General features: G+C 42.0%; 1 protein-coding gene across 1 annotated transcript; it reads left to right on the top strand.

Annotated features, from left to right (window-relative positions):
• Positions 1 to 114: 114 nt before the first annotated feature.
• ccz1 (CCZ1 homolog, vacuolar protein trafficking and biogenesis associated) lies at positions 115 to 27493 on the top strand. The gene is made up of 17 exons (XM_080747026.1): positions 115 to 238; positions 4036 to 4111; positions 4226 to 4322; positions 5371 to 5468; positions 9068 to 9161; positions 9269 to 9349; positions 9431 to 9478; positions 10191 to 10274; positions 13253 to 13428; positions 16476 to 16557; positions 17320 to 17381; positions 19926 to 20037; positions 22080 to 22113; positions 22473 to 22590; positions 26042 to 26200; positions 26390 to 26517; positions 26959 to 27493. The coding sequence occupies exons 2-17, from the start codon at positions 4098 to 4100 to the stop codon at positions 27012 to 27014; spliced, it is 1443 nt and encodes a 480-aa protein (XP_080603152.1). The 5' UTR covers positions 115 to 238; positions 4036 to 4097; the 3' UTR covers positions 27015 to 27493.
• Positions 27494 to 27999: the final 506 nt, after the last annotated feature.

The following is a 27999-nucleotide window of genomic DNA, read 5'->3' as shown; positions in this document are numbered from 1 at the left end:
TAATACTACTCATACAGGCTTCTGAGTCAGAGGGACGATTTTATAGTGGAACCTTGTGTAGGATGAACTTAAACCCACCCGGGCAGTTATGCGTGTGACGCTTAGCTGTCAGAAGCTGCACCAGGAAGTAAGCGGCGTCTCCCTTCCTAAAGCTCATTTTACTGCAACTTTCACAGTTATCTTGGCAGAAACTACGACCCCGAACATTCCGAATGCTTCCAAATGTACGCACTGTAAGGTGAGTATTACAGCCGTGTTGCGCTGTCATTTATAAAGTGTGTTTCAGTGAGCTGTACTCAATTGAATCAGTTGCTGGTGTCACAGCTAACTGAATAGCTACACATCGCTCTGGCTACACACACACAAATTGAGCACCTAACGTTGGCTAATTGCTACTTGCTGTTGTGCTCACTGCTTTGCTAACGGGCTACAATAGATTTCTTTGTCGTTAGGATTTCAAATAGCGGGTGAAAAAAACAAAAGATGAACTATGCCAAGTTTGCAACCCCGTTCTAGGCCGGAGTTGTTGTTATACTGAAGCAGTGGAGGGAAAAGTACTCAATACTCAAATGTGTGACCCAAGGTATCAATACTGCAATGTAGAAATACTCTTTTACAAGTAAAATTACATTTTGAAAAAATTCAAAATGTACTTGAGTGAAAAGCACTTATGTATTGGCATCAAAATGTACTTAAAGTACCAAAAGTACTCGTTATGCAGAATGTCCCATTTCGAGTTTCAAAATGTATACACAAATCTTTTGAAAATGGCAGATCTGCAAGCTCACAATGGGTTGCGACGCATTGTGAGCTTGTAGATCGGCTATTTTCAAAAGGTCTTTATGTTGTAAAATCTGCAAAACTAGTAACTAATGTTTTCATATAATTGTAGAGGAGTAAAATGACCAGTTTCCTCTGAAATGTAGTGGAGTAGAAGTAAAAGTACTGAAAATTGAAAATACTTAAAGTAGGTCTGTCATCCAAAGGGGTACTGTCACTTTAAAAAGTAATCTTAAAATATTAGTTAATATGTTATGATGTCATTGTGAGAATGCGCAAATTATAAGCCAATCAAATTAATTGACTGTACTCAAACTACTTATGTACAGGTCAGCTGTTGGGGGGCGAGGGGCAGATTACACTGTGACATGAGTTTCAGACAATTTCAGACCGTTTTCAATTATAAGCCAATCAAATTAATTGACTGTACTCAGACTACTTATGTACAGGTCAGCTGTTGTTGGGGGGCGAGGGGCAGATTACACTGCAGTGATGTTACTAGGTTTTCAATGTAATGGGTCCCGGGACCCACAGGTGGTCATTCAAATGGGTCCCAGAAAAGTTTTATGAGTCCTCAATATAAAGTTTACGCGCACAAAATTGCGTCGGACGTCGGTGGAATCAAAACATTGATGTTTCTATCGCCTGTTTAAGACTTTCTACGTGGATTTTATTTGTGTTAACGTAGGGTAAAGTAGGATGCTTTCACCCATGAACAATGGTGGTGTCTGTGGATTTTTTTTTCTTTTACCGCGACGCGGTAAATTATTTTAACACTTATGTTGCAATGATTTTTTCTCTTCAATGTCTCGCGTTGCCATGGTTACCATAGACTTCCATGTAATTGTGCAATTGTGTAAAAAGCGCACGCCCATGCCTAGATGATGCACCACGTGTGTAGATGCTGTTCACAGCTTTCAAACAAAAAAATCCGCTTGGAAATCCGTTCAGGCATTCATGATTTATGGGCCATTATGTTTTCTTCAGATGTAAACAAACATGGCTGCCATGTTTGAAAGAATGGGTTGGTATGGGGGTTAAACATGCAATTTCGCGATCGCGATCATGCCTAATACATTTCTGGAGGTCCAAAAAAAAAAATTTGAAATTTTTTTTTTTGATTTTTTTTTTTTTTTTTTTTTTTCAAAAACGGCCCAAACTCGGGAAACTCGGGGTTGGCACCAGATGTGTTAACTGACTCCAATGGAGGCGCATCTCCGGGACCCCAGGACCATGACATGAATGAGTCCCTGACTCCCTGGGTGACTTGAATGAGTTTTTGATGCGGGATGCGCACGTAATGACATCACTGCACTGTGACATGAGTTTCAGACTATTTCAGACCGTTTTCAGAGAGACCACGTGACCTACTGTATCATACTATTATAATTTCGGGGCGTGTCAGCAGGCCTTTAAGTAAATGTTCTTTGCACCACTGTACTGAAGGCAGTCTTGGGGTTTGGCTTGTTGTAACACTTATCGTTACAGTGATCTGCTGCCCCTTGTGAATCCCCAGGAGGCACGACATCAATTTACACAGCTATGCTGATGATACACAACGTTATGTTACTGTGTCTTCTGATGACACAAAGCCCTGTAACTGTATTTGATGTTAAAGGCATGGATGACTCAGCTGACCCAAGTACTGGTTATTATTGGTGCCAAGGCCCAGAGAGAAACTGGCTAAACAACTATCTTTGGCATTTAACTTGGCCACTTAGATTCTATTTTCGATATCTGGAATCTAGAGTTGCAATACCAACCCTTGACATCCAAACAGAAAAGTCCTATCTGATTGTATTAAACAATGTTAAACCCAACAACATTGCAGCTGTACGGAAAGCTTGAATTATCCTCTTTATCCCTGCAATGTTTGTGTTTCATAAAAATCCACCACAGACATGTCATGAGCTACTTTTCTGTCAATAGATTCTGTGCAGGTGACAATATTTCTAAGTGTTCGAGTTTGGAAGTTTGGTATTGCAACTAGGGCTGTCACAATTATTACATAATCGTCTAATCGTGATTATCTGACATTATCGCAATTATTTTGTCATAATTGTCATAATCGTGAATGTTGATAAATGTCCGAAATAGTGGAAATAGCAGATCTACAAGCTCACAACGCGTCGCATCGCGACTGGTTGTGCGCTTGTAGATCGGCTATTTCCACTAGCAAAGTTATTTTTTAAGTAGTAAGTTGTCAAATATGTCAGTAATTTCTTTGTATATTTAGGTTATGTGTCATATCTACCATGTCCAACTTCAAACTGCCTAAAAGCCAAACAGAAATGTAATTATCAACGACAAAAACACAATTAAATCGTTAATCGCCAATTATTTGAGTGACAATTAATCGCCATGTAAAATGTCATATCGTGACAGGCCTAATTGCAACTCAAGATATTAAACATATAGCATCTAAGAGTTGCTTGCGGCTAGTTGTTAATCTCAAGTCTGATTTGAACTTTGATCCTCACTCACTGTGTTTCTCTCTCGAGCCAACACTGAGAGACTAATGCACGGCACGCTTTCATCACATGTACTCTGGACTACCGTAATGCTCTTACTGTATGTCTGCTCTCCCCCAAAACACTATGTTAGTTACAATGAATATAAAATGACCCAAACCAGAAGGAGAGGTCATATTTCACCAATCATAAAATCAAAGCATTGGCTGCCTGTTAGTCTTTGTTGCACATGCTTTGCTGTGTGCATCGGTCTCTCTTACTCTCTCCCCTGTCTCTGTGTTTGTCATATTTCGTAATAGTGTTCTTGATTTGTTTGATTAATTTGTCTTTAGGTGAAGTGATGCAATGTGAGCTTACAATCTTCTGCATTTTTGAAAGTCTTTGAAAATCTTCGACTATAATGAGGATCCCGTAATAGGGATAGATTATGAATCGATTATTTTATTAAATTATTAATTATAGATTTGATTTATAATTGATTAAATTAATTAATTATTTGATTACCTGTTGCACCTCTACTTGTTACTTGCAGACCTGTCTAATAGTAATTTGGCACCCAATATATGTTGCAATTCCCAACTTTATTCTCTCTTGTATCAATCTGGCTAGCCATCGTCAAGGAAAAGTTCGGTCGCTCTTTTCCCTTTGCAGCAATGCGGAAGTCTGTAATCGAGAGACTACTCTTGTATAGACTAGTATACTGTAGAGATGAACAAGACGTTTGTCATTCTCACCTTTACATTTTGCCACAGTATAATTTATGTGATCTGTTTTTTTTCTGCAGGTACACGGCATGCTAACCAAGCTCTCCTTGGAACAGAGGAAGTCCAGACACAAGTCACACTAATGCTGATGATCAGGTATCGGATCAAGTCAAATGAAAGCATCAAGCATGAAGGTTTTAAGATCGCTATACCTATGTACTGTATGTTCATCAAGTTGTCTTCTCCCCTCTGTCTGTGTCTGTCTGTCAGTCCAAGAATGGCCTCAGGAATGCAAGAGAAACAGTACACTCCATCTCTGCTCAATTTCTTCATTTACAACCCTTCATTTGGGCCACGGGAAGGAGAGGTGAGTCCTGCCTCTAGACCAGGGGTTTTCAAAGTGGGTGACGAGGCACCCTGGGGTGCCGCGACGGCAGTCCAGGGGTGCCACGAGATAATTTGATAATATTTGGAATTTATTTGGACACTTGAAAAAATATTAGTATCATTTTAAACTTGAAGTACAAAGTTATTTTCAGTCAGTTCTAACCAAAATGGCTGTTATCTCAACGTTTTCCTCGCAACATAATCACTAAAATATCGTCACTTTCGGGCAGAAACCTCGTATCTCCAAGTTTCAAATGTGTACGTCTTTTGGTAGAGCAAAGTCCTGCTTCATCATACAAGACTGTCGCACAAAACTAGTGAAAACAGCCGATCTACACAACGCCTCGCGATGCAAGGCGTTGTGTGCTTGTAGATCTGCTGTTTTCACTAGTTTAGTACATTTTATAGATGATAAATACATTTTGGACGTACAAGGTTTCCACCCGACAACGACGATATGCTATAAATATAAGGTGCTGGGAGTGAAAATTATAATGTAGGGGTGCCTCGGACTAAAAAAAATATTTATGGGGTGCCCTGAGACAAAAAAGTTTGGGAACCTGTGCTCTAGACAGTGTCTTGTTTGTTGTAACACGTCATAGTGTTTTGATTGATTTGAATATTTTATTAGACAGAAATATAAATATTGCCTGTCTAAGGGAGAAGTGATAACTTAACCTCCCTCTTTGGCCTCCTGAAAGGTGAATTTTCAGGACAGTTTTAAAGGAAGCCAGTGAACTACATTTTTAAGAAATGGGGTCAGGTAATTCCACACTTGGGTCAGGGTGGCAGTGCTGTAGATGGAGAATTTACCCATGTTTGTTTTATGGGTGGTTGTTACCAGATGGTTGTTTACGTTCTCTCTAGTATTGTGGCTGTGGGTGTCGAGGTATTTAGTCAGATATACGTCATAGTGTCACCACCGTATGCTTGATCCGTCTCCATGGCATTGTTTATCAAAGTCAGTATTTGCTGATACTGTTCGTTGAGCAGCACTCCTGTGATGGATAGTGTCTTTGTTTTTTTAGGAGGAGAAGAAGATCCTGTTCTACTACCCCAGTGAGGTGGAGAAAAATGAGAAGATCCGGAATGTGGGCCTCTGTGAAGCCATTGTACAGTTTACCAGGTAGAGATCTCTCTGTTCTTGACTTGTTTTGTTTTTTTTGGTATTTTATCTCAGGGTTCCCACGGTCATGAAATTCCTGGAAATATTTTGAAATTAGAAAAATATTTTTCCAGTACTGGAAAAGTTTTGGAATTGATCAAGGGTCCTGGAAGGTCCTGGAAAAAAATAGCTATGCATTTTCTTTGGTTATTGTCAAATATTAGAGGCAGAAATTGTGAAAATAGCCGATCTACATGCTCACAAGCATGCTTGTGAGCATGCTATAGGAGTAAGAGTAAAAGTTAACTCTGACTTAAAGGTCAAGCTATTTTGAACACAAACATAATTAATTGTTCATTAATGTTCCAGGTGTTTTGTGAGAGATACTGTACATTTTAAGGTGGACCTGGCTGTGACGTCACGCTCATGTCACTAAGACTCAGCCATAACCATACTAGTAAGACGCCTCAGGGCGAGATCGGGCCAATTCTTTGCCATCTGGCCAGTGATGTATATCGGACCAGTTACCCATATATGGAGACCCCTGGTACCCATATATGGAGATCCATGTACTGTATATGGAGATATGTTGTGAGAGTCCAAACATGCTTGCTCAGTTATTCGTTATGTGAAAGTCCTATGATGTCTATGACATCTGACATCATACCCTTCATTTTATGCCCATACATGGAGATCCCTGTCTGTAGAACAAGCCACACAGATATGTTGTCTTGGCCATATATGGATTCTGTTAGTGTGGTATGTGGCCTCCATATACAGCATGGGCATTCCCATATGAAATCCTGTTAGATATGGGCATAAAAGGGATTCTGTTAGTGTGACATCACAGTGAAGCCAGAGCGTGATGTCAGAGCGGCAAACCCATTCTGTTAAGAGTGGTTCCCCTGACATCACAGTGATGTCAGAGCGACAAACCCATAGACCTGTGATGTCACAGTGATGTGTCAGGGGAACCACAGTGTCGGTCGTGACCTACAGAGATACGCGGATACACGGACAAGATGTGCCGGTTTTCATATAGTGATAAGGAGTTCCCAATGCAGCTACGTCCAAACAAGGAGAGTGTTGTCTAACCTCAATGTGTTTTCATGGCATCAGGCGCAAACAAAGCAGTCGGCTCAGCTTTTGGGAACAAAAGGCTGCAAGCCCATATATGGGCATACCGGTATTCTAATGACCACAGAGATCTCCATATATGGGCATAAAAGGCCTCTAGTTGCGACCGTCAGGGAGCAGTTTACTACCAGTAAGACTCCCTAATCGGGAGATAAGCGACCGTTGGTCGCTTATCTCCACAAATAGGCCAAAAGTTTGTTTTACCAATTATCAAGACATACGGGCAGTTGACAGTTTGCCATGGTTACTCATTGAAGTTGAATCTCCATATATGGAGATAACCTACGCATCACACTAAGTCTGACCTCACCAGCCCATATTTGGGCATGAGCAACTTATGTCTCCATATATGGAGATATGATGACATCACATTCACACAGTCCTCAGCCGATGATGTGGCGTGATGTCATACAATACACAAACGAGCCCTACAGTATAAAGGGGCAATTCTTGCCAGGAAAGAAGCATTTCTTCGACTCAGACCTTATCGCCAGGGTTGGCTTATAGCAGCTGTCGGTAGATAATGCCGGTCTTATATACTCATTGAAGTTGAATCTCCATATATGGAGATAACCTACGCATCACACTAAGTCTGACCTCACCAGCCCATATTTGGGCATGAGCAACTTATGTCTCCATATATGGAGATATGATGACATCACACAGTCCTCAGCCGATGATGTGGCGTGATGTCATACAATACACAAACGAGCCCTACAGTATAAAGGGGGTTGCTAAGGTGGTTGCTAACGTACACTAACAGACCAGCAACAACAGACTGTTGCCACAGCAACGTACACAAAGGTTTGTGTACACATGTGGTGTGATGTCATACTGATGCGGAGATATGAGCAGGGCAAAGGTGTGACGTGTGACCGACCGACCGACCGACCGACCGACCGACCGACCGACCGACGGCCGGTGGATACTAAACTGCGACCTTACGGTCGCAATGAAAACCTCCACCGGCCGTCCGTCCGTCAAACGTCACACGTCACACCTTTGTTTGTGTACGGTGTGATGTCATATATCTTCAGTATGACATCACACCACATGTGTACACAAACCTTTGTGTACGTTGCTGTGGCAACAGTCTGTTGTTGCTGGTCTGTTAGTGTACGTTAGCAACCACCTTAGCAACCATGGTTTTACCCTAGCAACCAACTGTTTACCCTAGCAACCAACTGTTTACCATAGCAACCATGTTTTTTTACCCTAGCAACCAACTGGGCATAAAAGGGATTCTGTTAGGGATCTCCATATATGGGCATAAAAGGGATTCTGTTAGGGATCTCCATATATGGGCATAAAAGGGATTCTGTTAGGGATCTCCATATATGGGCATAAAAGGGATTCTGTTAGCTGTTAGTGATCTCCATATATGGGCATAAAAGGGATGCTGTTAGGGATCTCCATATATGGGCATAAAAGGGATTCTGTTAGGGATCTCCATATATGGGCATGAAAGGGATTATGTTAGGGATCTCCATATATGGGCATAAAAGGGATTGTATCCCAGATGATGCCCTGTTAGGAGATCCACACTAACAGAATCCATATATGGTCCTACCGACAGCTGCTATAAGCCAACCCTGGCGATAAGGTCTGAGTCGAAGAAATGCTTCTTTCCTGGCAAGAATTGCCCCTTTATACTGTAGGGCTCGTTTGTGTATTGTATGACATCACGCCACATCATCGGCTGAGGACTGTGTGATGTCATCATATCTCCATATATGGAGACATAAGTTGCTCATGCCCAAATATGGGCTGGTGAGGTCAGACTTAGTGTGATGCGTAGGTTATCTCCATATATGGAGATTCAACTTCAATGAGTAACCATGGCAAATCACACCGTACACAAATGACCCTTATATAAGACCGGCATTATCTACCGACAGCTGCTATAAGCCAACCCTGGCGATAAGGTCTGAGTCGAAGAAATGCTTCTTTCCTGGCAAGAATTGCCCCTTTATACTGTAGGGCTCGTTTGTGTATTGTATGACATCACGCCACATCATCGGCTGAGGACTGTGTGATGTCATCATATCTCCATATATGGAGACATAAGTTGCTCATGCCCAAATATGGGCTGGTGAGGTCAGACTTAGTGTGATGCGTAGGTTATCTCCATATATGGAGATTCAACTTCAATGAGTAACCATGGCAAACTGTCAACTGCCCGTATGTCTTGATAATTGGTAAAACAAACTTTTGGCCTATTTGTGGAGATAAGCGACCAACGGTCGCTTATCTCCCGATTAGGGAATCTTACTGGTACTAATACATAGTCTTCTATTTTGAGCGGTGCTACTGCTAACCGTTCCTACACCTGGCGTTGCGTGTAGGTCCCTATGTCCATATGAGCATGAGACAAACATCACAGCGGTGAGACCGACATGATGTCACAGACAGAACGGCCCATACAAGGAGATATGCCCATGTGTGATGTTTTCTCTTCAAATCTTTTTTTGTGTCTGTTTCAGGACATTTTGTCCGACAACACCAGCTAAGTCTCTACATACACAGAAGAACCGGCAATTCTTCTTCGAGCCAGAGGACAGTTTCTGGGTAGTCATGGTACAAAATAAAACACTCACTGTCCTTACTTGGCAATGCATACAGTATGGTTTGTTTGTTAAGACATTGTAGACATAAGGGTTCTGTTTTTCTAATTGCATTTTCAGGTTGTGCGAAACCCAATGGTAGAGAAACCAAACAAAGATGGGAAACCTCCTACAGTAGAATATCAAGAAGAAGAGATTCTTGTAAGTGACTTTTGTTTTCTTATTTCTTATTGGGGGAATGCTGTCCATGCATCGCCTTACTGTACTCTCTTGCGTCCACAGGACACAGTATATGGTGCAGTTTTAAGGCAATGCTACAGTATGTACAAGGTAAGCACCAGTTTGATTTCAAATACTTTGACAGCAGGCCAGTTTTACTTGGTTGTTGCTGGCTGCTTTGCAGCATACCTTGCCGACCTTAATATAAAATAAGAAAGAGCCTTTAAGGACTATTCCGTGAGTGCTGGTGTTCTCTTTCTTATAAAGTCTGTTCTTGTAAAGTTACGTTTCCCGACCGTGCACCCGGTAAGAAGCTTAGTATTGTTGAAACGAGTTGGAGTCGTGTGCGCACTTCTTCAAACAGTTTTACTTGGTTAACAGACTGACCGGGCCAGCCTGGTATTCACTTCCATGCTGATCAGCAAGATTCAGTGCGGTTACAACCGGACCAGGCTGAGGTGGAAACACCAGCAGAACCTGTTCTTTGCCGTGTCGTGCTCAAAAGCCTAGTGGAAATGTGTCTTTAGACACCGTCGAACCATTGTATTGTGTTACCAGAGCTATTCTAGGGCTGATCCCCTGAACAAACCCCAATGGCATACGCTTACTCACAAATTCAAATAAAAATAAGCGAATATTCGACTTCGGTGAACAACGTTGAATACTGACTTTGATATTCGAATATTCGAATATTTGGTGAATGCCCTACAAGACACATTTTCTGATTGGCATTGACCCTCAGTGGCACAACGGCAAGCAATAGCTGAAGCTTCTGTATTGTGTATGTAAAATATTAACGATGTTGTTGTTGTTAATGCCGTAGCTCTTCAATGGCACATTCAGCAGAGCGATGGAGGCAGGCGGAGTGGAGCTTCTCATCCAGAAGCTTGAAAAGTTCTTCTACAGGGTAAGAAGATGAAACGCATCTAATCACCACACTGACTCATACATATTTTCTCTTGCCAGGTAGAGGAATAGAACTCATGTCATATACATGTACTCCAGTACTATACTCCAGTACTATACACACAAAATCACTTTTTCTATAAATATATATTATATCAATGAGTCACTTGTGATAGGGAGCGATGATATGTTTCAATTGGCCCATATGCTTGTGGTTTCAGAGCTTTCTGCTGTCTCTGTAGTTATTTCTGTGAACTTCCAGTTTCTGTGTAGAAAATAAATCTTTGGCGCCACTCATTAAATATTAGCTCATTCTGTTTTATTTCTGTGACGTGGCGTAGGCATATCTAATTAATATTAACGTTTGTTTTATATAGAGTCGTATCAAGGGGGGGGGCGTGGTTTCACTGTATGCTACTTTCAGCCAGAGAGCAGAGCCAGGGACTCCTGTCAACAGACCGCCCACAGTTACACTGTGGTGCCTGTGTTTCCTGGTTCTCTCTCACAACACAAGTCAAGTCACAACTCACAAGTCATATAGTTCTTTAGATTTTAGGGTAGTTTCTTCGTATTTGGTGTTTTATCATATTAGTATTTTCAATGGTCGTTCACTCTTTCCGAGCCGAATAACCACCGTGTGTTTACATGCTGTGGCAGAGAACGCTATGCAGCTGCTGTCTCGACCGTGGGGTAGGGCTGTTGCTGTTCGACTCAGTGGTGGAAAGTAACACTTGTTACATGTTGGAAGTATATTAATACTGCGATGTAGAAACACTCTGTTACAAGTAAACGTCCAGGATTCAAAATGTACTCGCAAATGTAAAAAATAGATGATCTACAAGCTCACAACGCATCGCGAAAGCGTCACGGCTATTTTTCGTGCATGTGGACGTTGTGTGTGTGTGTGTGTGCATGCACTGTCACCACACACAAACACTTGTCACACACACTACACAGTCAGGAAATACAGTATAACCAACAGCGCTATCGTCCATTCTGCTCCGGTAAACAGTCCAATGCTGGAGAAAGTTAGCCATGGATAAAAGCTCAGACAGCTTGTTTGTAAAATACTTGCACATTATTACTGGTTATAGAACATGGAGTTGCAGAATCTTTATACTTTTTACACCTCCTAATGGCTGGTTTTAAAATTTGTTTCCGAAATGCAAAGGCAACAAGTGCAGAGAGCTTCTCTCTGTGGCTACACTTTCAGAACACAACGATATATGCACGCATTACTCTGCCCGCTCCCCCCACAACAGCAGATAACCACGCCTACATTTTAGTTTTCTTTTCATATTCTAAGTCTTATAAAACAAACAAAGAGGCGGGGTTTCCCCATCCCTTTAAGTACAATGTTTATTTTTGAGCGGTGGTGACGCCGCTCCTTAGAATGGCCGTGTGTGTATGTCTGTAGCCTGAGGTGTATGCAGGAGTGTGTATCCGCGTATGTGTCTGTAGCCTGATGCTGAGTCTAGCCTGAGCATCAATTGCAACAAACACGCTCGCGCACGCACGCACGCACGCATGCACGCACGCACGCACGCACGCACGCACGGCCATGTGTGTATCAGTGTATGTATGTATGTATGTATGTCTGTCTGTGGGTCTGTAGCCTGGAGTGCCATTGGTTGACCAAAGAGGGTGCTGTTGCGTCTAGCCTGAAAATCAACTGCAACACACACACACACACACACACACACACACACACACACACACACACACACACACACACACACACACACACAGGGAGGGGGGGGCACACACACACACACACACACACCTGGGTGAGCAACACACACACACACACACACACACACACACACACACACACACCACCGCTCACTTCAAACTTGGGTTTGATTTTTTACTTGACTGGAGTATTTCCAATTTTCTGTACTTTTACTTCTACTCCACTACAGTACATCTCAAAGCAAATATTGTACTTTTACCCCACTACAATTATTTGAAAACTTTAGTTACTAACTTTCTAGATTTTAATTTTTACTACAAATCATACATTAACCACTTCGACCCTCACCCTATATGCATTTTCATTTGAAAATAGGTGATCTACAAGCTCACAATGCATCACTATGCGACGCATTGTGAGCTTGTTGATCTTCATAAAATAAGCTTGTAGATTTTCAAAAGATTTGTATACATTTGAAAAGTGAAATGGGACATGATTCTGCATAATGAGTACTTTCTACTTTTGGTACTTAAAGTATACTTCTTTCCACCACTGGTCAATCATGCCTAACTGTTACTGCCTCATACTAAATGTCTGCTTCATGATGCGCTGGGGCACTTTCATTTGATTGGCAGTCAGATAAACACTAGCTGCTCTCCTTGTATTCAGTGTAAACAGGCGTTGACAGGTGACACAGGACACATTTGGGGGAAAGTTCTCACATCATCCTGTGTTGGCAGACACGCCAGACTGCCGGCCGCCATAGCCTAATGATTCTTGATAAACGCAGACATTCATTAGGCCTGTTGGCGTTGTGCTAGCCACACGCCTCCATGCAAGGACACGGCTTTAAGGCGCACCCGTTGAGATTATTAACGAGCGTGAATAATTAACGTGTAATGAAGAGGACACCCTCTGGTGCCTCTTAAGCTTTCGTGGGCTTCCCCTCTTCCAGAATGTAACTCAAAGACGCAGATGAGAGAAAAAAAAAAAGTGAGAGCTGGCGGTGTACATGGCAGAGGTCGAATGTCAGAACCTCCGTTCTTGTCCTTGGGTGACTTGGGCATTTGTAGAGCGCCCAACCCCAACCCAGCCGCCATTCCACCTGTTTTTATTGCATTGTAAGCGAGCACTAATAATGTGGGTAAATGAACCCTTCTCTTTTCCATCTCGTGTTTCTGTGTCTTAATGTGTGCGCGCTGGCGCGTGCATGCACATCGTGTGTGTGTGTGTGGTGCCCTGTTATTTCATGCACGTGCTTGTAATATACATGTGTCTGTGACCAGTACCTCCAGACACTGCACCTACAGTCATGTGACCTGCTGGACGTGTTTGGGGGAATCAGCTTTTTCCCGCTGGACAAGATGACGTACCTGAAGATCCAGTCCTTTGTGAACAGAGTGGAGGAGAGCCTCAGCCTGGTCAAATACACAGCCTTCCTCTACAACGACCAACTCATCTGGTACAGTGTTGATTTCGTCGACTAAAACTATGACGAAAAATCTGTGTCGACTGCGTTTTTTTCACTGACGAAAACTAAATAAAAACTAAGCTGTGATGACTAAAACTAAGACTAAATATATTGACAATTTCGTCAACAAAAAAACTAGACTAAAACGTTAGGGAGGGACTAGTGGAGGAGAAAGTAATTTTATGTTTGGTTGCTCTCAGGTGTTGCTTGCTGAAAATAGCTGATCTACAAACTCACAATGCGTCGCGCTGCGACGCGTTGTGAGCTTATAGATCGGCTATTTTCAGCATGCAACAAGTGTAAAATCAGTCATTACGATGCCATCAAGGTCTGCCAAAATACATTTTAGTTGACTAAATCAACTGTAGATTTAGTCAACTAAAATCTCATGATATTTAGTCGACTAAAATTAGACTAAAACTAAAACTTTTCAGGTGACTAAATTATGACATTTTACTCAAAAGACTATGACTAAAACTAAATAAAAATTTGCCGTCAAAAACAACACTGATCTGGTACATTGCTATTTCTATCTAACCCCCAACTGACCAATCGGGCTGCTTATCGTCGCTGTCGTACAATGAAAGGATTATCCATACTCTCCTGTGTAGTTTAACATTCTTTTATTCATAGGTTTGTACAGCAGCTCTATCTAGAGAAACGGGACGTGTTTCGGCACGTCGGCCTAGGCCTTAAACCTATGAATAAAAGAACGTAAGAAACTACTCGGGAGAGTGCATCGCCTTTCGATCCGGTAGGATCGTTGCTGTCACGCAGAAACGCTCCATATTCTAACTTGTTGTGTTTTTTAATAAATTAACGCCCTACGGTACTTGATCATGCTGCAGCATCGCAAAAAAATAAAAAATAGTAGCCGCCACATTTTGAGCTTATAGATCTGCTACATTTGAATTTGAAGCCTGAAAACAGTTTTGGACATATGAGGTTTCCGCCCGACAAAGACGTTATACTATTTTTAGATCACCTCCCCACTCTCTTTAGTGTGCGGCTGGCATTGTTGCCATTTCCAATCCCATTACCACAGGCTGGGCGGGACAGAGGCGGGCCCAAATAACCAGTAATCCTCTTTGTGGGATATATGCATTCTGATATCTCACTTGCCGTTTTAATTGCACTGTCAGCCGACCAGCTTGACATGGAGGGATTATGTGATTGCTAATGAATTGACCAGAGAGCAGCTTTCACTGCCTTAGCGTGACCCTTCATTATACTGTAAGCCTTTGAGGGATGCATGGGGAGCTACTGTACATCAATTATTTTGGTTTCTTGATTTTAACTGCCTTTTTTTTTTTCACTTAAAGTTTTTTATTAAGGAATCACATGCTTTTAACTGCTTTACTCGCATTGCTATGCCTTGTTCTCACCAGCCACAGTGGTCAGTCTTAGACGGCACACTTGATAACGTGCCAGTCATTATTAATCAAAGTATCATCATATCTACTGCACATCTGGTTCTCATAGCACCCAGACATATGTGCATGTATCTTGCTCCTTTATGTTTTATATTATTAACACAGTGGGTGCTGACGACACACGCACACGCCAAACGCACACACGCCAAACTGCGTTCGACGCATTTGTTAAGGGTTTATATTAAACTGTAATTTACTGTCTGGGGCAGCCGCGGCTGAAGAGAAACACTCCAATTCCCAGAATGCAATGGGAGATAACGTGATCAGGAATTCCGGTTTTCCATACAGGCCAGTGTTATGAACTTCACAAAAGTGGGTTTATCTCGTAATCTTAATCCAGATCACGTTCATGTTTCAAACAAGCCCTTCTCTACTGGCCGTTACAAAAGCACTGATGGCCGCAATTCACCGTTTGTCAGCCTTCTGATTGGTCCCTGAGACTCCCTGACTGGCCAACCAGAAAGAATCATTCACTTTTTGCTATCGGGGGTGGAGTTGTGCAGTGGGAGAATGTTGCTTCAGTCTTTCACCACGGTGCGCACTGCGGAGCACGGCGAGCGTGCAGTACGGCACCGCGAGGTGATAGCGATTTCGCTCATTATAATGAATAATCATCAACAAACTAGTTCACATGAACAATATCAATGTAACTAAGAGTTTCGATTGGGTACATATATTTTAAATGTGCAGAATTACAATTAAAATACATTTTATGTTGACAGCCAGCCTATAACTCCACAACTTCCTACCCAAGATGCACTGCGCTTTCTCTCTCTGTATCTCTCCTCCGATTTTTTCAGAGGATTAAACTAATTAAAACATGTATTTTTGGGGGCAAACCCCTGTTTTGCAATGTAACTACTGTACTTTGGTCTTCCCTTTTTATTAATATCAAGTAGATGTTTCTCTTTTGGTACTTTAAATAGCAATAATGAGGCTATGAAAAATCTTTTTTCCCCATTCATTTCCAATGTAAAAACAATCTGCCCTGGTGTTTCTGTCCCACTGGGATTAAACTAACAAATTAAAACATATATTTTCGGGGGAAACCTCCTGTTTTGCAATGTAACTACTGTACCTTTGTCTTCCCTTTTTATTAATATCACCTAGATGTTTTTCCTTTGGTACTTTAAATAGCAATAATGAGGCAATGAAAATACCCCCTCCCCCCATTCACTGCCACTATAAAAACAATCTGCCCTGTGTATTTTGTACCACTTAGTAACTAACAGAGCAGAATGGGGCGGGATTTGACAAACAGTGAATTGTCATTGTTCTGACTGAAAGAAAATACTATCGCTCAAAAATTCCGGAAATACTCGAAATTACATTTACTCCGATTACTTTGATCTTCTGAAATAAGGAAGAATCAATAAAATACCGTGGCACTCGGCGATTAAATCATTGTTTAATCAAAGGCACTCAGTGTGTTAATAATGAACATTTTTGTCTTCATTCATTGACCTGAATGTGTCGAGGTGTTTAAAGTTGTGCTTAACCACTTTCAACCTGTTCTCTCTATTTTGGGCTTGTCATTGGTAACAACTCACCGTACACCAAATTATATAGGGCTTAAGTGGTTAAACTGTGTGTTTGTGACTGCAGGAGCGGACTAGAACAGGACGACATGAGGATCCTGTACAAGTATCTGACCACTTCGTTGTTTCCCAGGCACTCTGAACCAGAGGTGAGTCGAATTGAGGGACGAGGGGAGAAAGACGTGTCAAATGGTTAAAAAGGAGAAATGGTGTGGTGTTGGGGCGTGTATAAAGAGGTGGATAAACGTAGGAAAGGACTTTGAGTGAATAAACTCCCCATTACACTTAGAGCAGCAGACTCACTCCCTAGCTTCCGCCGTGGCCTGAGGCCACCCCTCCTCAGACTCCACCGTAGCCCATAGCACTTATCGTAGCACTTGCCTACCCTCAATGATCATGTATGTCATTTAGATAGCATTTTTACATGTTTTCATTTTCCTTTGTTTTTAATCATGTTTCTTTTACTGAATAGATGCATTCAATGTATTGATGTTGACGTATTGCCTTGCTTATTGTAAATCGCTCTGGATGAAGTAAATTGTGAAGGAAAAGCTGTTTGGATAGAGGGGCGAGAGAATGTATTGAACACAAAAGAAGAGGAGAGATCCACTGCTCTCTCTCTTTCTGACCTCTAGAAAGCCACTCCACTGCATGGCGTTCCTCTACTCTACTGTGATGTCGCTAATTCTTTACATACCAAACTGCTCTAGATCCACAACTTGTTATTAAATGGCCTGAAATGGTTTCAAAATGTCATAGTTGTACCTCCAAGTCTATGATGTACAGTAGCAGTAGTGAGTGTGCATGATGTGTTTTTGGAGTGTAATAACATTCTGAATGTTTACCTCTCACATTTTTAATGTAATGGGGTCTGTCTGTCTTTTCTCTCTCCCTCTCTCTTCCTGTCCCAGCTGGCAGGCAGGGACTCTCCTCTCAGGCCTGAGGTGGCAGGGAATCTGTTGCACTATGGAAGGTAAGCCTCTTTGAACGCTGTGTCTCCCCAGACGATGGCTGGCCAGATTGCCCCAGAAGCTATCCAAGCACAACTACCTAACCTCCAGCTTCCTAATTAGGGGCATCTGAAAAATAACTGCCTTTTTGATTAGCACAGACATATGCAGTATTAAAGGTGATAGATACACCATGAAATGTCACTTTTCCTATTTTAAAACCTTTTTTTGGGGTCCCACTAGCACCTTCTATCCTCACAAAGTCCCATTTCTGACCGTTGTGTCTTTCTCTGGTTTTGGGAAGGCAGAAGTTAAAAGCATCCCACGGGTTCTCAAAACAGGCTGTCCAGATTTTGGGGGGGTGGCGCAGTTCAGGCCAAAGGTGGTACTGCAGCTGAAAATGCTCTGAGAGCCATTCAAAAATGAGAGAAGCTTTCTATTCAGGAGTGGTAATTTAGCCTCAAACCTTTTGAAAAACGTTTTTTGACACATAAACAATATGACATAAATACCTTTTAAATGCATGGTGTATCACCTTTTACTGAAGTCATTGTGTGGTTTGGCCTAGGCAGTCATATTTTGGTACAAAGTGTTCTATCTGTTCTATCTAAAGCACATCGGGGTTACACATAAGAAGATGATTGAACAATCAGTGATTCAATATAAACATGCGCCGATGCGACTGCACCGGTTGATTCGGTGTGCATCGGATACAATAGACGGCTGAATCGTGATGCTTCATTCGCATTGGCAAAATCCATGGTTATTGTCTTTTTTCATGTTGTATTTCATCCTATCCTGTGTTTGCGAGGTGCCTTGAATGCATATATATATTACCAGTAAGACTCCCTAATCGGGAGATAAGCGACCGCCAGGTCGCAGCGTGATTTTGTGGCGCTATATGGGACAGATTCATATTGATGAGATAAATGTAGACATACTGTGTACCGATTTGCGTGATTCTAGGGCAAGATCTGTAGGAGCAGTGTCCAAAACTGTGTTTTAAAAGATCAGCCTGAAATTTCATCCTATCCTGTGTTTGCGAGGTGCCTTGAATGCATATATATATTATAATAAAGCATCTGATTAAGCCACCTAACTCCAACTTTGGAGATGGTTGTTTTTTCATCATTGATCATTGATTAGAATTCAGACTGGGGAAAGAAATGGAATAAAATACAAAACCCTCTTAACTCCACTTGAGCTGTATTTGGGTAAAGTGATGAAACTGTCATTTAAGGACACAAGTATGTGACGATGTATAAAGTCACCATACCAATTATGATTTTTTATATTTTGGACATAGCTAAAATATCTACTGTATAATTATGTAGTTATTTCTTTGTATATCTAAGTTATTTGTCATATCTGCCCTGTGCAATTACTGTTAAGCTCAAATAGAAATGTAATTCTTTTACTATGCTCAATACCAAAACACAATGCAGTCGTTAATCACAATCATTTAAATGACAATTAATTGTCAGCAAGTAAAATGTCACGATCGTGACAGCCCTACGTCCAAGTTCAGGCTATCCCATCACATTTGTAATCATGTGTTATGTGACCCATGACTAAAGGGAAATTGGAGCTCTTTTGGTGGTCAGAGGACGCAAGTTGACTTCTGCTGACCTAGATCCTGTGCAGGGATCCTGCCTGCACAGCTGTAACAAGATAACAGAAGGGCAATTAGGATACACTGTCAAATCCCCAGTGTTAATGTATCCACTGTGTAGAGAATACTGTAGCTGTGATGCAGCAAATTATAGGGAAGTGCATGCAGCAAGTACGGATTGACATGTAGTCTCGCTTGGCCGGACGGTTGCCTCCCACAATTTTCAAATGCTTCCTCCGTCATGCAGTCTGGAGCATGGAAGCTCTGATCATGAGCAAGCGATAAAGCGGATGTGAAGCCTCCTCCCCACTTCCGCTTCGTCTTTAGAGTCGCGCAAATGTATCCTAATATAAATCAAAACCATCTAAGCATATCGTCACTGTCGGGCAGAAACCTCGTATCTCCAAGTTTCAAATTTGTTAGTAAAGCCCTGCTTCATCAGACAAGGCCGTGGCTGTTTTCACTAGTTTTAATTTTTTAATGATAAAAACGAACGGTTTGGGCATACAAGGTTTACACCCGACAACGGCGATAATATATATAGCTTGCTGCTTAGCAGAAATGGAATTACAAAAATTCTAAAATACATTTTCGGGAACGGAAATGCCAGCTTTTGGGAGGTGTAGTTCCAGACTTCCAGTCTCTATACAGCACTCGGAGTTTGTGGAATAGTTGTCTGGCTATTTGTGCTGGGCTTACGGCTCTCATCTGTTGGACGTCCATGAGGAGAGCAGTAATCTATTTCCATGACAGTTCAAATTAGTTGGATAAAATGTTCTAAGTACAGGTTGTGTAATGCGGGTCTAGCTCTCAGTCAATGTTTTAAATGTTTAATCTCATCTGATGCCTGCCCGTTTTTTTTGGAGTAAGGTGTCTGTGTTTTTTTTTTTTTTTTTCATCAAGTCACACCAGTTTATCTCTCGCTTTCTCTCTTTCTTCTTCTTTTTCTTTCCAGGTTTCTCACAGGGCCATCCAACCTCAAAGATCCCGAGGCCAAATTCAGATTCCCCCGAATATTTGTCAACACGGAGGACAGCTACGAGGAACTGCATCTGATCGTTTATAAGGTGACACATTTGTGCGTGACTAACGACGAGCTAAGCCCCCCCGCTCGTGTTTGTAGCAGCCTGGCCATAGTTGGTTTAATCTCTTGATTCATCCAGGGGCTTTATTTCTTAATGCTTTAACCCATTTAGAACAGGGTACACTGTATATAATATATTGTATTATTATTTTATGCTTTAACTATTGACCAGTAAGACTCCCTAATCGGGAGATAAGCGACCGTAGGTCACATGTATACACAAAGAGTAGGGAGCAGTGTCCCCAAAAAATGTGGACGGATCCATGTTGATGACATGAGTGTAGACATACTGTGTAGCGATTTGCGTGATTTTAGGGCAAAAATTGGAGGAGCAGTGTCCAAAAATGTGCTTTCAAAAATCGGCCTGAAGGTGGCGCTAGAAGAGGGCCATGTGACAAATGAGGGGTGGGGTCTCCGCGCCGCCGAGGCGGACGAATAGGTACCGGCCCCGGCTCTCCCGGTCGCTCCTTGCCCAAGTTACGGCATTTTATGTGCGCTGCAGTGGCAGGGGGTCCTCCACTGGGGGCGCCACCACTTTTGCATCCGTTCTGGAGCACAAGGAGTCGGTGGTCCCCGGGAATTCCCCGTGAGCAGCCCCGTTGGGGTGGTCATTTGGTCATTTTTGCACATTTGGAAATTTTTTACATCTGGGGGTCCCCCAGGGACCTGGGGGTCCCTGGAGCTCCGGGGGTCCTTGGAGGTTTTAGTTTGGCAGGTAAGGAGTGTGTGTGCAAAATCTGGCATGGATCGGGGCAACGGTTGCGGAGATATGAGCAGGGCAAAAGTGTGACGTGTGACGGACTGACGTGTGACGTGTGACGGACTGACGCACGGACACCTGGTGGAGCTTTCTGTAGTAAGTGCGACCTACGGTCGCAAAAAATAGAAGATATACAAGCTCACAGCGCGGCACCGAGTGCCGCGCTGCGATCTTGTAGATCTGCTATTTTTGAAAAATCATGAAAATTAAAAAGTTGACCCGATTCTATGTCTGTCTTTTGAATCCTTCTAAGATTTTTTTTGAAAAACCTATGTTTCTATGTCAGCAATCTGGCAAGCTATCGTCAAAGAAAAGGTCCTTTTCACTTAACTGGAGCTCAGTTGGTCTGTTCTTGAGAGACTACTGTGTCAGCGGTTCTCAAACCTTTTCATGTGAAGGACCCCCAAAATGACATGTATTTGGCCACGGACCCCCATCTCAAAATATTTAGTTCCAGGGACCCCCCAGAAGCAAAATTGTGATACAAGCGTTCGCTTTAAAAATACATAATTTATGTTCAAAGATTTGCACACATTTTCACAACTTTTTCAAAAATAGCTGTGAACTTGTAGATCTGCTATTTTTCTATAGCTAAAGAATTAAATAATTCTAGGCCTAAATGGGTTAAAACATGGAATAGGTAGTTGACCTGTTGTTCACCAAGAATAGAATTACGCTGAAGGGCCTCACTGCTCTGTCTAATGATAAGGATTTTATTTCTTTTGGAAGGGGATTATTAAAATGCCAGAGCATTAAAATTATCAAGTGTGTCCCTCGTTGTATTAATGCCACTAGAAAGTATTAAAGACACTAAAACAAAGTCTAAAATAGCCTTCTAACTGCGTAATTTGGGGTCTTGCATAGTATTAGAAATTAGTTTCTTTCTTTCTTTAGTTTTTGAAATAACGGTAGACTATTGTCATTTCAGTTTTGGCTGTGTGTGGTTATGCTCACATATTTACTAAGCAATAAAGTCGGCAAACCAATCATAAAAAGTCATGTCCGTTATCCCACCCAAACAGAACCTCTGCTCTAGGAGCTGAAGCTCCTTCTGACTTTGAATTAACCTGTGTTTGTCTCTCTCTTGCTCTCTCTCTCTCTTTTGTGGATGCTTAATGAGATACTCAACTTTGATATCATCTAACGCATTTGACTATTTCAGGCCAAATTCTTTAATGTCTTAAGTCTTTAATGTCATACTGTGCTGTATGAAGCCTGTACACTTCCCCGGTCTTTAAAACTGCGTTCAATCTGCTCCTTTTCAGGCAATGAGTGCTGCGGTTTGTTTTATGATCAGCGGTAAGTAATCACATTTTCATTGGCCTTCCATGTGAGTGGGAATTAATGCCAGTAACCAGTCAAATTATTATAGATTTAGGCCATTGCGGTTTGAACCATCTACTGGCAGTGGAAAAAGTACAAATTTATCCAAAGAGTAAGAATTCATATTTGTTTTCTCCAAACACAGACGTTATCAAATGTAACTCAATATCATAAACGTCGACACAGGGCCCTATTTTGAGATTTTCTACTTGATAAAATACAAAACACATAATCCCACAAAACCCATATGTTTCTCTCCCACCTAGCTCTTTCCTTCTTGTCCCACTTGTTACTCTTTCCTTGCCTCTAATCTCAACCTCCCCCTCTCTCTCTAGCTTCGGTGGAGCTGACGAGGGAGTTCTGTGAGGAGCTAGATGGACTTGTGGGGCCACAGCTCACCTTGCTGGCATCTGACATCTGCGAGCAGTTCAACATCAATCGCAGGATATCAGGGTAAGTGGACAATCCACCACTGAATCAGAAATGTAATCCCACATACTGTAACAGTGTCAGGACCAGTGGTGTGATATGGATTTTAGAAGTGGTGCCCCTCTAAATTTGTGACGTGTGCGTGTTTGCACGTGAGGCGGCTAGGCGCGCGTGCAGCTAAATAAGTCTGGGCTCGCCGAGCCCAACCGAGCCCACGGCATCTCACCCCTGGTCAGGACTCTGTCTCATCACAAGTACATCAAAATGCTCACGTTGTTGGTGTTATAGCACTGAAAACGTGTCGCTATGCGACATGGTGTCAGTGTGATGTGTTTGTGTGTAGGAGGATGTGGCCAAACAATGGCTCACGAGAAGGCAGAAGAGCCAGAAGATCTCTAGTTGGAGCTCTTATTGGATAAAATATTAGTATTAGTATTTTGTATTCATTTACATTTAAAGCTTGGCGTTTATCAGATTGTCCTTTGTTTTTGGAGTTATTACACGCTATATTACACGCCGACTTGTCGCGTGCGACACGCCGATCAGCACCTTCAGGTTCCTGTAAATGGTATCGGCCGGGGTATTGTGCGGGTGAAATAGGCTCTCTCCCTCACTGTCCCTCCCTCCCTCCCGATAATCAGTAGAACTATGATTTATCAGCTTCAGTTTTTGAATTCCAATTTTGTCTGCTCAGTTTGTTGTTTTTCACTTCCCCTGTGTCGTGTCCTGTATGAGTTCTCTCTCCTGATCACTGAACATGTATTTTCTGTTTACTAAAGGGCTGGAGAGACTGAGTCTGAATAAAAGGAAAACTATAGGCGTGATTACTATCTGACTGTTGACTAGCGCAAATCAAACGCATTTGAAGATGCATCCAATCATCAATTACTCACAGAGAAACCAAAGTGCTCCCAAACAGGAGACGTTAATTATAACAGTAGTATCCTAGGTCTTCCTTCTCAGTTGGCAACATGAGTACTTGACAAGATTTAGGGCTAAAGCGTGCTGTCTTTCTAGCACCCTGTGCATGCACTCCATGCAGTGTGCATGCTGTGTAAGGTGCGCTCACTTATTTGTCTGCGAGACTCATGGCTGCTTGCCTGTCTTGTAAAGTGATTTTAAGGATGTTGAGATGAAAAAATAAATGTATCTTACCCAACCCCCTGCAGAAAAGGAATGTGTAAAGCGTGCTTGCTTAAGATGTGGGAACCCTTTTTTTCCTCCACTCTTTCGGTACAGTATACAGCCATACTGAACCGAACATACTGTACTGTTACGCCACTAACACCTAATACACATCCACATACCGCATAGGGGCAATTAGATGGGTTTCTCCGGTTGCATCTCCCCCTGACCTGTTTTAATTTGAAAGGCATGAATAATGTTGTAGTATTCTGTGACACGTTTGTTACACAAGCCTTGCATGTTAACATCAACAGTAAGCACCTCGTTGAGGCCCCGGACATTGAGGGTTGACGAGTTGCGCACAGTGTGTGGTTAATTGCCGTCTATTGCTTTCTTAAGTACAGACAACAAGCTGCTGGAGCAAAAGGCTACAGACTAGTGGTAGGGAGAGATAGTGGCAACGGAGTGGCCTGGAATTGACTGCAATACAGATACGTAATAAATGCTAATAAATATTTGTTTTCTTCATCCCCAAATCATCCCACGGCACAGGTTGGACCTCAGCCCTAACCCTATACCTGGCTTAAGTAGCCTAATACAATGTAGTCTTTTTACAATCTAAATGTTTTTATTTATTTTCTCGACAGTGTTTTGTGTCATATTCCAATAGTACTCAGTGACAGACTCACTATCATTCTTTTTATTATCTCAATTAAGCACTTCCTCCTCTGTGATTATGCCCAACAGACAGTGTCAATTGACAGCGCCACGCATTCAATCCCTTTTTGAATTGACCCACATAGGGCCGACAGCGTCAGACGAGACTCTTGTTACTCCATCGGATATTGTCCCAGGCGCACTACTTGTGGGGTAACACAAGCGTTGTGGCCAGTGTTACTTGGGAGCCTGGCACGCTGGACGGTACTCCGCTAACCCTACAGATAAACTGGAGATAAGCGCTGACCAGTAACCCAAGACTCTGGACTCCTTGGCTTGGACAGTTTGACGAGCCTCTTTTTAGTCATCCGAGTGAAGAATAGAGTGAATAAGTAATGCTGGCCCAAAAAGTCCACTGCTGGCACCCAGCCCGTGTCCTCTGACCAAGGCCGCCGGAACTGTCGAGTCAACTCAGATGGGCGATACAGGAGGGATGCTTGAGTTTAATGTGTCTACCCACTGTCACACACACAGGAGGGACGCTTGAGTTTAATGTGTCTACCCACTGTCACACACACAGGAGGGATGCTTGAGTTTAATGTGTCTACCCGCTGTCACACACACAGTGGCACATTTACAATACAACCAGGATACTGATTAACACATTCATACACTCATACACGAGTAGCCAGTTCCTCTGCCACATACATGCACAGTCATACCCTTACACACATCCGGTACACACCAAGCCATTGTCGGGCCATCGATTGGCATCTGTGCCCTAAAATCATCACAAAATAATGTGCACATTGCTAGGGATAGAACACTGGACAAGGACAACGGTACACAGCACCTTTGTTGCAGGCTAGGGCTTCGAGGACATTTGTCCTCACAAGTATAGGGCTTCTGAGCAAACAAGCCCCTCTCGAATTATGACTGGTAGACTATTCAAATTATTTTTTTCTCTTTCTTGGCTTCCACAGTCAAACTCGTGTTACAGGAACATAACTGGCTTGTAAAAGTGTGTGTTGAACAACTCCAAGAGCTGCTTTCATTATCGTCAAAACAATTTTTTGCATGGGGTAGGGTAGGCTATAATCTAGGTTATTCATTCATTAATTGTAGATTGTGTTACTTTTCACACAGGTGCAGATTTTGTTTCAGAATGTGCAGAACAGTGCCATCAGCTGATTGTCAGCTGTAGTGTGTTTGGAGCAACATATAACATGAGACATCACCCACTATCACCCAATTTGATCTCCCGATGTAGTCGCAGTTAGTCAGGACAAGACGGCTTTGTCTGTAGAGGCCTTTATGCTCTCACTTTCTCCTACACACTTATCAGTTACAGCTACGTTTGTTTTCTTAATCTTTTTTACTTGGGTGTTTGGAATGACAAAAGTTGCCCCAGGAAAGACGGATGTGTGTATGCGGCAATATATCCATGAGGCAGAGAGAGAGAAGAGAGATTAGTCTCAATCCACATAACTGTAGTGTACAGAGTGTCCATGCCGTCAATGGCAGGCATATTTTAATAGACATTGAGTCATCAATAAATGGATCATGCCTCTTCCCTATTGTCTCATCATTCCAGAGTATTACTGCCAATATAGTATATTAAATAAACATAATATGATATTATATATTTAAATCATAGCTAACACTATATTCTTTTGTTTCTGTGTCCACCTAGGCCAGACAAGGAGCCCCAGTTCAAGTTCATCTACTTCAACCACATGAACTTGGCAGAGAAGAGCACCATCCACATGAGGAAAACAGCCAACGTGTCGCTCACCTCTGTTCATCCTGACCTCATGAAGATCTTGGGAGACATTAATTGTGACTTTGCCAGGTGATATTTTTAATTTGCCTGTTGGATTCAATAAAAGTAATGTACAGGTAACTTTTTGTATGAAAGAGAATCCTACCAATAAAGGGTGTGTGTTTGTATATACTGTATATACAGAGAGATATGTTTGTGTTTATATATGTGTATAAAGATGTAGATAACTTATTTTTACTTTTTATTATCCCTGCCCAGAGTTGATGAAGATGAAGAAATTATTGTAAAAGCTATGACAGACTACTGGGTAGTTGGCAAGAAGTCAGACCAGAGAGAATTGTACGTCATCCTGAACCAGAAGAATGCCAATCTGATTGAAGTAAACGGTACGACTAACATGAACGACTCGCCTTGCTTTTGCTTTGTTCAGTGGTTTTCAGTGGCAGAGACAAACTGGTCTTTTCTTCTGAGAAGGCACAGGTCTAAGATAATGGCACAGAGATAGGAATACGTTATTTTTTAAAGCACATCAAAGAGGGGGATTACAGTAGCAGAGATAAAATAAATAAGTAAATAAATCATCTTACTTCAGTGGGACAAACATGCCAACTGGACTGAATTACGGTTGAATACAGCATGGTGGGATATGGTGGCAAGTAATTGCATTACAACATACTGTAGTGTACGTAGACATGAATGAAAATGAACCAGATGACATCCATCTAGCAACGTGGACTTGCGTGCCACTACCACCACAATACATCTGTCCCAATACATAATCTCACGTCTAACCATTGCTGCCCTTCTGTCTCTCCCCCCCCATACAGAGGAGGTTAAGAGGCTTTGTGCAACACAGTTCAACAATATATTCTTTTTGGACTGACAGCCATTCCAGAGATCTCTCTGGACGACAGAGACTCAGAAAGATGACTGGAAGAGCAGAGGAGGAACACATGGACTGTTTTAACCACACTAAAAACTGTCAGCATCAAAGGGTATTATGACAGCATCAGTGTAATGCAATAATTGCATTGTAAAAAGAAAAGAGAAAAATTTGAAGCTTTTCACATCCTTTTTTTTAGATTTTTATTTAACCTATACAAATTGTAATTAAATGTAAAATCAGAATTCCACTGTACATGTACTTAATTTGATTTGTTGCCTTGTACATACATTGCCTGGTATGAGTTGGTTAACTGTTGTCATGATGTCATGTAAGTGACATCACTTGTTCATTTTTTCTTTTTTTTTAATGGAGACGCCCAGACATGGTCCGTCAAAATGGATTCCAAAACCTACACACAAACCTACATGTTTTCTTAATATTTGATTAATAAGCTTGTATAGTTTTGAAATAAGATTCCATCCTGTCACAAAAGTATTGTGGTTTGTAAACAGCTGCCCAAACTTTAAATAAATTAAGAAATTCTAATTTTACCCTGATTATAAAGGACATTTATTTTTGAGGCTGTTGTAAACCATAAAAGCCGCAATGTGTGAGACCGTGTGGCCACTAGCGATAAACAACAGCAAGTGTACCGCATGCCCAGCTTACTACAGCAACCAAAGTGGGGACATACAGTACTTGGACCACACAGAGAGAAGATTATGAGAGTGAGGGAGGTGCTCAACCTGGGAGGAGCTCAGGGAGGGGAAACTGAATTCATGGAACAGCTATGATTTGGGCCCATAGAGTGGACCAGAACCCTGATGTTGCCTACTACACTGCGCTCATACTGTGTACACACTGAATGACCAAAGACTTCTTTTATCACTAACAATTTTGCTATGATGTGGGAACCTCATCTGCAACTAAGCTGGCTGATGTCAGTGTGTGGTCACCTTTGCACAGTCCATCTTGATGACAG

This window comes from Nannobrachium achirus (assembly GCF_963921795.1).
Source record: "Nannobrachium achirus genome assembly, chromosome: 18".
NCBI classification, from domain to species: Eukaryota; Metazoa; Chordata; class Actinopteri; order Myctophiformes; family Myctophidae; genus Nannobrachium; species Nannobrachium achirus.
This window is presented reverse-complemented; position numbering and strand designations above follow the sequence as displayed.